Genomic DNA, 13,383 nt, shown 5'->3' on the forward strand with positions numbered 1-13,383 from the left:
GTGTACTACCAATATTATCTTCCAGGAGTTTTATAGTTTCAGGATGTATCTTCAAGTCTTTGATCCATTTTGAGTTTATTTTTGTGTATGGTGTGAGATAGTGGTCTACCTTCATTCTTTTGCATGTGGCTGTCCAGTTTTCCCAACACAAATTATTGAAGAGACTATCTTTTCTCCATTGTATGTTCTTGGCACCCTTGTTGAAGATTAGCTGTCCTTAGATGTGTGGTTTTATTTCTGGGCTTTCAGTTCTGTTCCATTGATCTGTATACCTGTTTTTGTACCAGTACCATGCTGGTTTTTTGTTTTGTTTTGTTTTGTTTTTTTAGTGCTTGATACTCTTAAGATGAGACTGAGAAAATATTTTAATTTATACATAGAAGAAAAATACATTCAAGTAGAATCAAATAAAAGTAGACAATTCTTTTCTTGTACCTTAAAATTAAAACAATTCCAGATGATAGGGAAAAGTCCTATATTAACATCATTATGCTAATTATAAACATGAATTTTAGAGCCATTTCTATCAAGCCTTTAGATTTTAACAGCACATTGATATATTTTATTTCAAGTTACATAGTACTTAAAACTGTAATACTATTTGCTTTCCAGTTTTGGTTATCATGTGTTACTTTTATACTGCAAGAGTACTTCCTGCATCTAAAAAAGCCACTAGGAAAATATTTTTTTTTGTTTTGGGGGAGGGTGGTATTCCCAAAAGGATAGCTGAATATTTTTTTTTTATTAAGGTTATGAAAGTTAACATCCTTGTGAAATTACAGTTGTACATCATTATTAGTCATGTTGTAGGTACACCACTTCACCCCTAGTGCCCTCCCCCCCACCCCTCTTTCCCCTGGCAACCACTGCTCAGTTCTCTTTGTCCATATGTTAACTACCACCTATGAGTGGAGTCATACAAAGTTCGTCTTTCTCTGTCTGGCTTATTTCACTCAACATAATACCCTCAAGGTCTATCCATGTTGTTGTGAATGGGACGACTTTGTCCTTTTTTACGGCCGAGTAGTATTCCATTGTATATGTATACCACATCGTCTTTATCCAATCATCAGTTGCTGGGCACTTAGGTTGGTTCCATGACTTGGCTCTTGTGAATAATGCTGTGATGAACATAGGGGTGCATGGAACTTTTGGAATTGCTGATTTCAGGTTCTTAGGATAGACACCCAGTAGTGGGATGGGTGGGTCATAAGGTATTTCTATTCTTAACTTTTTGAGGAATCTCCATACTGTTTTCCATAGTGGCTGCACCAGTTTGCATTCCTACCAACAGTGTATGAGGGTTCCCTTTTCTCCACAGCCTCTCCAACATTTGTCACTCTTGGTTTTGGATATTTTTGCCATTCTAACAGGTGTAAGGTGATATCTTAGTGTAGTTTTGATTTGCATTTCCCTAATGATTAGTGATGATGAGCATCTTTTCATGTGTCTATTGGCCATTTGTATATCTTCTTTGGAGAAATATCTGTTCATGTCCCCTGCCCATTTTTTGATCGGGTTGTTTGATTTTTTATTGTTGAGTTGTGTGAGTTCTTTGTATATTATGGCGATTAACCCTTTGTCGGATAAATAACTTGTGAATATTTTTTCCCAATTAGTGGGCTGTTTTTTTGTTTCAATCCTGTTTTCCCTTGCCTTGACGAAGCTCTTTAGTCTGATGAAGTCCCATTTGTTTATTCTTTCTATTGTTTCCCTCATGTGAGGGGTTATGGTGTCCGAAAAGATTCTTTCGAAGCTGATGTCAAAGAGTGTACTGCCGATATTCTCTTCTAGAAGACTTATTGTTTCAGGCCTAATCTTTAGGTCTTTGATCCATTTTGAGTTTATTTTAGTAAATGGTGAAAAAGAATGATTGATTTTCATTCTTTTACATGTGGCTGTCCAGTTTTCCCAGCACCATTTGTTGAAGAGACTTTCTTTCCTCCATTGTAGGCCCTTAGCTCCTTTGTCAAAGATTAGCTGTCCATAGATGTGTGGTTTTATTTCTGGGCTTTCAATTCTGTTCCATTGATCTGTGCATCTGTTTTTGTACCAGTACCATGCTGTTTTGATCAATATGGCTTTGTACTACATTTTGAAGTCAGGGATTGTGATGCCTCCAGCTTTGTTCTTTTTTCTCAGGATTGCCTTAGCAATTCGGAGTCTTTGATTGCCTCATATAAATTTTAGTATTCTTTGCTCTATCTTCATGAAGAATGTCATTGGGATTCTGATAGATATTGCATTGAATCTGTAGATTGCTTTGGGTAGTGTGGACATTTTAACTATGTTTATTCTTCCAATACCATGGAAGAATTTTAAGCAGTGAAATGATATGATCAGACAATCTGGCAACGGTGTGGAAGGCAGAATGGAGAGGGTAAGACTGGGAGCAAGGAGATCAGTTGGGTCACAGTGGTTCCAAACTAGCCACTCATTAGAATCATCTTGGGAACTTGTCAGAAATGCAAACTCATGGGCCCTGTATCCCTGAGATTCTGATTTTAGGTAGGTCTGGGGTGGAGCCCAGGAATCTGTATTGTTAGCAAGCTTCCTAAATGATTCTTATGCAGCTAGCTCTATACCAGGTCTAGTGATTGGTGTTTGGAATCCACTGAGTACCAAGCCAAGAAGTGATAATAACCTGAACTTTAGAATTGGGCATGGAGGGAAGGATGTAGCAGGATTCAGAGGTTTGTCACCTGTGGGAAGGTGAAAAAGACAGATTTACCATGATGTCCAGATTTCCAGCCTGGATGAATGATGGAGCCGTTTTCCAAACTAAGGGAGAGGGAGTGTGTGTGTGTTGGGGGGAGGGAGGCCCGGTGGTTTCTATCAGGGACATGTTACATTTGAGGTGCTGTGAGATTAGTAGGCAGTTGGATATATGCTCCTGGATCTCAGGAGCTAGTCCGGGTTGATCAGACAGATTTTAGAGTCATCATTTAGGAAGACGTTTAAAATATTCTCCTCCTATTATAATGTGCGTATAAATACACAAGATTTTGATTTTTCCCATTTTAGTTAAGAAAACAGCTCGTAGGTCTGGAAGAGGCAGAGGGATACTGTGGACAAGCAGTAACTAGGGGCCCAGAAGACCTGGCTTCAAGTCCATGTTCTCGCGCTAAGAAAGTCACTGAATTTCTCTGGGCCTTGTTCCCTCATTTTTAAAATGAAAGGTTTTGTCTAGATGATAGTTAACATTCCTCCCCATTCTAAAATTACATGATGCTATTTTCCTGAGCCTCTTGAAATGTTAAATCAGTTAAGCTACAAATAAGTAAAAATTTCCTCCTCTTCATCAGTCCCCATCTTTTATCTCATATTAGATTTAATCGCATTTCTTTCATTTGTTGCATTAATGCAAATATTTTAAACTGCGTAAAATTGTTTACAGTATTTTGCAATTATCAAACTATAACAGTTTTTTTGTTGTGTGTGTTTTTCTACAGGTTGGACCTTTGGATCACATTGAATTGTCTTCTGGTCCTGAATCTGAAAAAAAACTGGCTTCAAAAACCATCAGCATTTCTGAAGAAGGTTTGTAGGGGTTGAGGGGTGGGACTGAAACCTCGCTTTGAAAGAAGCAGCATTGACTTTTGGGAGCCACCACTAGGAATAGTGTTCATATGTTAGCTGAAGCCGTCAGCCCCGTTTTTAGATTAGGATTATTTTTGTGACAATGTGAATGAAATTAGGGTAGTTATTTAAGAAGTGTTCTACCATATCTATAGTTGTTGTTTATATCTATATTCCCTCTCTCATTCAGTCCTGTCAGCAATTTAATTTTTGAAAAACCAGGCTTTGGTTTGTTGATTCTGTTGCTTCTTAATTTTCTTTTTCATAAATTTTTACTCTTAGCGTTATTATTTCCTCTGCTTTTGGGGTCTTAACTTGTTTTTTTCCTAACTTTATTCTTTTTTTTATGCTAATATATGCATTTGAGGCTGAATATGTTCCTGCAAAGACCCAGACAAGAGTGTTGATACGTACCATCTTTTGGTGGTGTTCAGATAAACTGTTTGTTTGTAATAAGATTTCTTCTTTAGTGCATAAAAAGGGTTTTTAGCTTCCAAATCTTAGGAGGTTTGGGCTATATTTTTGTAATTTGTATCCATTTTTGTTGTATTGTGATTAGGTGAGTATACTATAATATCAATTCTTAGATATTTGTTAAAATTTCCTGTGTGACCTAGTATATATAGTTGGTTTTTATAAATGTTCTGTTTATTTGAAAAGAACAAGCGTTTTCTATCAGTTTATGTAGGAGATACGTAGATATATCCATCTATCTATATATAGATATATATATTTAGTCAAGCTTCTAAATTGTATTGTCCAGATTTTCTGTAGTCTTTCTGACTTTTCAGTTTGCTTGATCTATTTATTTCTCAGAAGGCTGCATTAAACATTCCCCACAATGATTGTGGAATTGTTTATTTCTCCTTGTAATTCTATTCAATGTTGCTTTGTATAGTTTAGGCTATATTATAAAATGAATATAGTTCATAATTGTTATATTTTTTGTTGAATTTTGTCCCTTTTATCATTAAGTAATGACCCTCTTTATCCCCAATAATGCTTTTAGACTCAAAGCCAATTTTGTCCAATATTAGTATTTCCATTCCTGCTTTCTTTTGCCTGGCATATATTTTTTGACACTTTATTTATTTATTTTATTTATTTTTTTTTTTAGATTTTATTTTTTCCTTTTTCTCCCCAAAGCCCCCCAGTACATAGTTGTATATTCTTCGTTGTGGGTCCTTCTAGTTGTGGCATGTGGGACGCTGCCTCAGCGTGGCCTGATGAGCAGTGCCATGTCCGCACCCAGGATTCGAACCAACGAAACACTGGGCCGCTTGCAGCGGAGCACGCGAACTTAACCACTCGGCCACGGGGCCAGCCCCTTGACACTTTATTTTTTATAAATTTATTATGAAAATTTCAAACATATTTCAATAGAAGACAGAGTAGTATAATTAAGTTTCATGTCCCCGACAACCAACTGTAACAGTTATCCACTCGTGGCCCGTCCTGTTTTATGTTTACATCCAACCAAGTCTTCCTACCTTCTCCTGGATTATTTTGATGCAAATCCCAGACAGCCCATTATTTTATCCATAAATATTTTATATGTATTTCTAAGCGATAAGATCTCTTTTTGTTAAACATAGGCAAAATAATATTGTCACTTTTGAAAAAAATCTTAATATTTTCATATAACTAATCAATTTTCAAATGTTGCCAGTTGTCTCATTTAAAAAATAGTTTATTTGTTCTAGTTGGAATCCAAGTAAGGTCTACACATGGAGTTGGTTGATGGCTTATGAGTCTCTCTGAATTTTGGGTTCTTCCTTTCTCTCTTTTTTCCTCCTTTCAATTTATTTGTTGAAGAAACCTAGATGTTTGTCCTGAAGTGTTTTTCAGAGTCTGGATTTTGCTAGTTGAGTCTCTGCGATGTCATTTAACATATTCCTCTGTCCCCTGGACTTCCTGTGAATTAGACATCCTTTTCCTTTCAAGTTGAGTGGTTATGTTGTGTCCAGCATATAACTAGACTTCATTCTTTTAAATAATTATACAGTTTGTGTTTTAATCATCAAGTATAATCAGTTTCCATTTATTGTGATAACTGATATATTTGTGCTTAATCTATAATCTTATTTTGTGCTTCCAATTTTCTATGCATTTTTTTCTTTAGTTTTTGTCATTCTTTCTTTCCTTCTTTTGGATTGAGTTTTCTATATTCTCTCTTTCCCCCTCTATTGTTTCAGAAATTGTATGTTCCATTTCTTTTCTTCCTGAGGAATATTCACCCTGTGCTAACATCCGTTGCCAGTCTTCCTCTTTTGTGCTGAGGAGGATTGGCCCTGAGCTGACATCTGTGTCAGTCTTCCTCTGCTTTGTATGTGGGAAACCGCCACAGCATAGCTGGTGAGTGATGTAGATCCATGCCTGGGATCTGAACCCGAGAACCCAGGCCACTGAAGCAGAGTGCATGGAACTTTAACCACTCAGCCATGGGGCTAGCCCCCTATACATTCTATTTTTAATCTCTTAGTGATTGTTCTTGAATTTTCAACATTCATAGTTGAGTTAAAACTTAAGGCAAATATATTTACCTCTCCAACAATATTAAGATGTTAGAGTTTTTTTTTTTTTTTTTTGAGGAAGATTAGCTCTGAGCTAACTACTGCCAATCCTCCTCTTTTTGCTGAGGAAGACTGGCCCTGAGCTAACATCCGTGCCCATCTTCCTCTACTTTATATGTGGGATGCCTACCACAGCATGGCTTGCCAAGCGGTGCCGTGTCCGCACCCGGGATCCGAACTTGGCGAGCCCTGGGCTGCTGAGAAGTGGAACTTGCAAACCTAACTGCTGCGCCACCGGGCCAGCCCCGACATTAGAGCTTTTAACACTAATCTACTCCGTCCCATCTTCTTTGATATTGTTTTCTAATATTTTAGTTCTACCTTTGTTTTTAGCTCTCCTGTTTAGTCTCCCTTTTAAGTCAATACTTATTTGGATTTATTAGCATGTTTGCCAGTTTCTTTGCCCTCAATTGCTTCTTTTATTTTTAATTTAAATATGTAAACAATAAATATTTAAAACCAAAACCCAAGTTTCATGAAATAATACTTACCTTGCTGCCTGAGATGCACTCTGGCATTTTCTCTTCTCTACTCTGTCGCCCACCATTGCTTCTTGCATCCACTTCTCGAGGGTTGTTTCCTTCTTCCCTTTATTAGTTCTTTCATCTAGAATCTGTCAGTGTAAATTCTCCCAGTCTTTGAAAATAGCTTTAATTTTACTACATTCATGAGTGATGGCTTATAGCTGAGTACAGAATTCTAGGTTGATGCTTATTTTCCCTCAGCATTTTAAAGATATGATTCCATCATCTACTGACGTCTCTAACTGCTGAGTTTATATTACGTGTGTGCTGTCTGTCTAATTGCTGTTCTTCTGTCTCTGAGTGCTTTTAAAGTTTTCTCTTTATTTTTGGTTTATTTTGCATTTTTGATACAGTGTGTCTGTCTAGGTGTATATTTCTTTTTATTTTTTCTATATGGGAGTAGGAATGATTCTTTAATTTGCAGGTTTAACACTGGGAATTTTTCATCCATTTTCTTTTGGAATATTACTTCCTCTGCATTCTTTCTTTTCCCTTTTCTGAAACACATTTTGGAGGTCTATGTTCCCTGTCTGTCTTCCGTATCTCTTCACCACTTCTTAATTTCCACCCCTTTATGTCTCGCTGATGTACTGAGGGGGGTTTCCTCAGATCTCTCTTAGTTTAATGATTCTCTCTTCTGCTATGTCTTCTTTGCTGTAGGATTTTAATTTTGGTGACTACGTTCTTAATGTCTAGAAGATCTGTTTATTTATTTTTCAAGTCTGTCTGCTCTTTGGATGAACTGTCCTGTTCTTTTATTGTGGTTTCTGTGCCTTCTTTTATCTGTTTGATGATTTTAGTAACATTTTGTGCCCTTTCAGATTGTTTCATTTCGTGTGTGCCTATTCTCAGTTGTTGAATCCGCATACTGACTGTCTTTATGGTTGCTTGTTTCTTTGTGTGATTTGTAATTTTTTTATCATGAGCATACCTTTAGTGGGAGTTCTGCTGGGCTGTGTGTGTTTGTCTTTGGAGTGGTTTTGTATTTGCTTCTTGCTGTCACTGAAGTAGAAAAAAATTGGAGGACAAGTTTTTATATACATTTCTTGGCTTGGAGTTACTGTACTATGTAGATAGTATAAATTCAGATCCCACACCTGCTTGTGGCAAGACAGGGGTTTGATTTCTCAGAGTTGACTTTTATTTTGCTCCCATTCACTCTCCAGGCAGATGGAAAACTCTTTTGCTGCTTTTCCAGGACGGGGTTTTTCTTATCCCCGTGTTATGGACAGACCTCTCCCTCAGCGCTCTAGGCCGCATGAGGGTAGCTCAGTTCCCCTCACTGCAGTCTGCAGAAACCACCTCTTCTGTTCCTCTGTGGACTGTCCCAGCATCATTGCCCAGTTATTGCCCAGCTTTGAATTCCTTTTTCTTTTCTGGCACCAGGATATTTCTTTATTGACAGGGCTTGGTTGTGTATTATCTTTTTTTTTTTTTAATTTAGTATTTCTTCTATGTTTTTATAATAGGGCATGGGCCTGTCAACTTTAGTTCAGTCTACCATATTTTCTGAAGTTGATAAATTTAATAGTTTGTCACTATGGGGAAGTTCAAATTTTAAATGTTGTATTAAATTGTTTCATTATATTGTAGAAAGCTGTCAGAATAATATGTTGCAAACTTCTAGTATATCTGTGGCTACGTGGAAGTGTTAGCTAAGTGTTACATCCTTTCCATGTGATTTTTTTTCTCTGTTATTTTCTTTTAATTGTAATATTTACTCTGAATTAGTGCATTTCCTGACCCATGTGAATAAGGAAGATCAAAGTGACAGAGAAGAGACTTCAGAAGCTGAATTTTCAGTAACAGAAACTCATTCTAGTCAGAAAACCTGCGTGTTTCCTTCTGCTGATTCAGCTGTCAGCCTTTCCGGTGACCAGAATATGACGTCTCCTGGTATTGTTCTTCATTTTATTCATTTACACTCTTATTTTCCAATGTATGGTGACTGAAGAGTATTTACTGGGAATATAGTTGTGAAGGATTTGAGAAGCTATTTTGCAATGTTTATAAATTTCAGAGGAAGGGAAGTTAAAAATTGTGCCATTCACATGAAGCACTATATCGTCTTGCCACTTTTATAAGATATACTGCAAGCTTGTATCATATCTCTGTATAACTTATTAATGTTAGATATATAGCAACTGGAATTACTATATTTGATTTTTTACAAAAACTGAGAAATTCAAACTCTGCCAATTATGAGAAGCTGGAATTTCAATTTGATAACAAAATAATGGCTGTGATTTTTGAGCCTCTGCCATGCAGACATTGCAGTTTTACCTGCATCGACCCTGGTCTAAGCCTGATGTGTGAGGCAGACCCATTATTGTGCCCATTTTACAGTTGAGGATATCAAGACTTGCAGCAGTTTAGTGCCAATTTTCATTCCATTTCATTTGGAGCTGGCAATTTAAAACGTTATTCTTTAGTCCTATGAATACATTTTGTCATATGAGTAGTAGGTCCTACTAAATTCAACAATTGAACCACTGACAATGGCTTTGAAATATTTCTTTTGCCCTCAGATATTGATGGTCAATAGTGATGATTTTACTGAATATTTACAATGTGTTTTATTACCATCATTAAGGTAACATAAGCAGTAAAAAAAATGCTATTTTTAAATGGCATTGCTTTAATTTAAATAAAAGAAAAGCATGGGGCCGGCCCTGTGGCCGAGTGGTTAAGTTCACATGCTCCGCTTCGGCGGCCCAGGGTTTCGCCGATTCAAATCTTGGGCGCAGACATGGCACCGCTTATCAAGCCACGCTGAGGTGGCGTCCCACATGCCACAACTAGAAGGATCCACAACTAAAAATACACAACTATGTACCAGGGCGCTTTCGGGAGGAAAAAACAAAAAGGAAAAAAATAAAAGCTATTAAGAAGCTGGCTTTAAATCTTGTAATTTTTTCCCCAGAGTTCTTCTGGATTCCATTTGTATTTTAGTCATCATCATATGCAGATAATCATTTCCATTTCACAGTTGTGAAGATTGACTATTACATAGAAAGCATCTAGCTGAGTATCTGTTTGATTTCTGCAGATTGTTGATCACCAGTAGCCTTTTTCTTCCCTCCTATGGGGGAGAATTGACAAATGAGGTTAAAGAGGTTGTAGACGGTTCTAATTGTATATGAGAAGTTTAAACTCCTTTTTGTACTTGGGAATCATTGGAGAATTCTGAGCAGAGAAGTAAAATGAGGAGGTTTGAAGGAGACTAGAAGGGAGGCATAGGTCAGTTAGTGAGCTGTTGTATCAATCTGACCTGCGAAGTAATGAGGGCCTGGTCAGTGTTGTGGGAAAGGAAAAGAAGAAACAAGGGGCCAGCCCAGTGGCGCAGTGGTTAAGTTCACACGTTCTGCTTTGGTGGCCTGGGGTTCACCAGTTCAGATCCCAGGTGCAGACCTATGCACTGCTTGTCAAGCCAAGCTGCAGCAGGCTTCTCACATATAAAGTGGAGGAAGATGGGCATGGATATTAGCTCAGGGCCAGTCTTCCTCAGCAAAAAGAGAAGGATTGGCAGCAGATGTTAGCTCAGGGCTAATCTTCCTAAAAAAAAAAAAAAAAAAAGTGGGCTAGCCCCGTGGCCGAGAGGTTAAGTTCGTGTGCTCCACTTCAGCGCCCCAGGGTTTTGCTAGTTTAGATCTTGGGCACTGACGTGGCACTGCTCGTAAGGCCACGCTGGGGTGGAATCCCACATGCCACAACTAGAAGGACCCACAACTAAAATACACAACTATGTACTGGGGTGATTTGGGGAGAAAAAATCAGGAAAAAAAAACAAAAGATTGGCAACGGTTGTTAGCTCAGGTGCCAATCTTTGAAAAGAAAAGAAGAAGAAGAAATGAGACACTCTCAATAGGCAACTGGTGGTATTTACTGACTAAGTGGATAAAAGAGGAGGAGAAGGAGAAAATCAATGGCTATTCAGTGTTGTCAGACTGTAGGAGCAAGGATATGACCAGGTCTGATGTCAAGAGTCCCTTAAGACCAAATGTAGGGTTTGAGGTGATGCTGGGCTGTATAAATGGCCGTATTTAGGACCAGTTTTGACAAGTAAGTGGAGCTTGATGATAGGCTTGAAAAACAGATGTAAGAGCCTTTTACCTAATTATGTAGTTAAGACTGACAGAGTGCATCTGTTCTGTGCAAGAAAGATGGAAAAAGGGAAAATGCCAAGGACCAGCCTGTGAAATGTCACCCAGTAAAGAGCAGGAGGAGCCTCCTCAGTGAGGGAAATGGATGAGCAGACTCAGGTGAAGGGATTTCCAAGAAAAAGTGCATGGCTAACATCTTCACAAGCCACCAGAAAGTTGAGAATAAAGACTGAGCTTTTGATGGACTTTGGGGACTTTCAGTGTAATATCAAGAGTAGAAGAGGGCAGGTGGGGACAAAGACAGGCTCAAGAAGCTACAGGTGTAGACTACTTAAGAATTCTGACAGTAGAAGGAAGTAGAAAAGGAGATAAGGGAAATGAAGTCAAGGACCATTTTAAGATGGAGATAAATACAAGCTGTTTAATGTTTAAAGGCAGAAGAAAAGAAAGGAGTAGGAAAAGAGAAATTCAAAGTACCAGGTCAAGGAGGTGTTTCATTCAAGATTGTAATAGCTTCTTAAATTAGTATGCAAGAGGAAAAAAAGAGGAAATGTTAGTAAATGGTATAACACATAAAAGATGGATAAATTAAAATGTTTTTCTCTAGTATTCAGTGTTTGATTGCAGATTAAAGAAGAAACCAAATTATTTTTTTGAAAGCATAGAATTTAGATGCCCTAAGGGTGTTTTCTTCTCCACAGTTTGCATCTTGGAAAGACATCTAGTGCTTACTTCTAGTGCTCAAAAATAGGTTAGATTTCCTCTCGTGAAACTGACTTCCATTTCTTAGCACATCCTTCTGAGTGTTCTTAATAGTGGCAAATAATTTATTCACTGAGGATAGATTTGATTTTTGGTAACAGCCATAGGTTATTCAGAGGCATTTCTGATAAATGAAGTAGATGATCAGGCTGAGTGTCATTGTTTGGAATGAAAAAAAAGGAATGTGATTATCAAGGAATGAAGCTGATCAATTGTGTTTAGTAAATTGTGAAGGCCGTCCCAAAGGGAGAGTTCCAAAAATGGTTTGAAAATGAAGTCAGGATATAGTCTTCCTGTGTAACTACTTGTAAAGGTATTTATCTGGATATAACACTATTCTACCCTTTGAGAAAAGGAATCCGTTTCATTTCTTAATAGTCGGACCTGTTGTATCCGATTAACCTGTACTTAAACTGTGATCATTATTTTCTTTCACTAGTTGAGGCTTTTCTTAATAGGTAAATTTGATTAATTACTGTTAACTCACGAATGCCCAGACTCCGAGAACAAAGATAATATAAAATCCTTGATTTGAGGATTAATAAATTATGCAAAACAACATGTACTTAGGAAGACAAAATTATTTACTATAAAAAACATGTGGATGTGTAAGTCTTAGGGGCAGGGTGAATTTATCTTAGTATAAGAAAATATTAACAATGAAATTTTTTTTTTGTATTTTTTGTGGAAGATTAACCCTGAGCTAACATCTGCTGCCAATCCTCCTCTTTTTGCTGAGGAAGACTGGCCCTGAGCTAACATCCATGCCCATCTTCCTCTACTTTATATGTGGGACACCTACCACAGAATGGCTTGCCACGTGGTGCCATGTCCGCCTCTGAACTGGCGAACCCTGGGCTGCCGAAGCGGAAGATGCAAACTTAACCGCTGTGCCACTGGGCCGGACCCCTAACAAGGAGATATTTTTGAGAAGAGATGTCAGAAACTCAGTTCTCTTTGAGGATTAAACATACAGTGTTTTGCTTTAAAGACATGTAGTTAATATTGGACAAGGTTTAAAAAATATTTTTCTGGGTCATGGTCTTCCAAATAAAGGTTTTCTTGGATTTAGATTGGATATTTTCCCAAATGTATTACTTTTAGATCATCAGAAGTTTTTTTGTTTTTTATTTTTTTAGTAAAATTGCATTCCAGCATTCTAAACTGTGTACTAAACAAAGAAGAATTATATCTCTTAAAGTCTATTATTCAGAGTACTCTGGATAGAAAAGTAATAATCTTAAAATATGCACAATATTCACTACCAAATAGCATATTTAAGAGGAGGATAAATATGCTATACATATATATCTTTAAACCAATTTGGAGGTTTAAAAATATTTCAATTTCTGGTTATATAATTTCTAAATCAGGTTAATAATCGAAAGTAGAAAAAAATAACTGACCTGAAATTTTTATTAATAATAATGTATCTTCTTTTAAGGTGTGAATAACAGTGATGAGTTATTTGAAAGGTAAGTATCTTAAGAATTAATTCACAGTTTTACTTAAAGCTGGATATAAATTATGTGTTCTGGAAATTTTGTTGTTCATATGTATGTGAACTTCTACACTACATATTTTTTTGTGGATTAAAGGAATATAATTAATTCCCATTGGGGATGGGGTGTTTTAAGAAACTGAGGATTGTTATATTGTATCCCTCACCATTTTAGCATTGGTTATTGGAGTGCAATAGGCTACATTTGCTACACTTTCTTTTACTACCTATGTCTTAAATTTCAGCAGGCAGCACTCCTGGGCCTTCTGTTTGCTTTTTTAAGAGCATGCACAAAGTCGTCAATTATAGATGACTAGGCTTTTCCACTCAGGATTACTGGA

At 37.1% G+C, this 13,383-nt stretch overlaps 1 protein-coding gene across 7 annotated transcripts in view; it reads left to right on the forward strand.

Moving 5' to 3' along the window:
- CPLANE1 (ciliogenesis and planar polarity effector complex subunit 1) overlaps window positions 1-13,383 on the forward strand; it is a 115,627-nt gene that overhangs the window by 84,664 nt on the left and 17,580 nt on the right. For all 7 annotated transcript variants that reach the window (XM_070519747.1, XM_070519750.1, XM_070519748.1 and 4 more), the window contains 3 exons: window positions 3,453-3,540; window positions 8,408-8,572; window positions 12,986-13,016. In XM_070519747.1, coding sequence (XP_070375848.1) covers window positions 3,453-3,540; window positions 8,408-8,572; window positions 12,986-13,016 — 284 coding nt within the window. The remainder of the gene's footprint in view (window positions 1-3,452; window positions 3,541-8,407; window positions 8,573-12,985; window positions 13,017-13,383) is intronic.

The sequence above is a fragment of the Equus asinus genome, chromosome 10 (genome assembly GCF_041296235.1).
Source record: "Equus asinus isolate D_3611 breed Donkey chromosome 10, EquAss-T2T_v2, whole genome shotgun sequence".
NCBI classification, from domain to species: domain Eukaryota; kingdom Metazoa; phylum Chordata; class Mammalia; order Perissodactyla; family Equidae; genus Equus; species Equus asinus.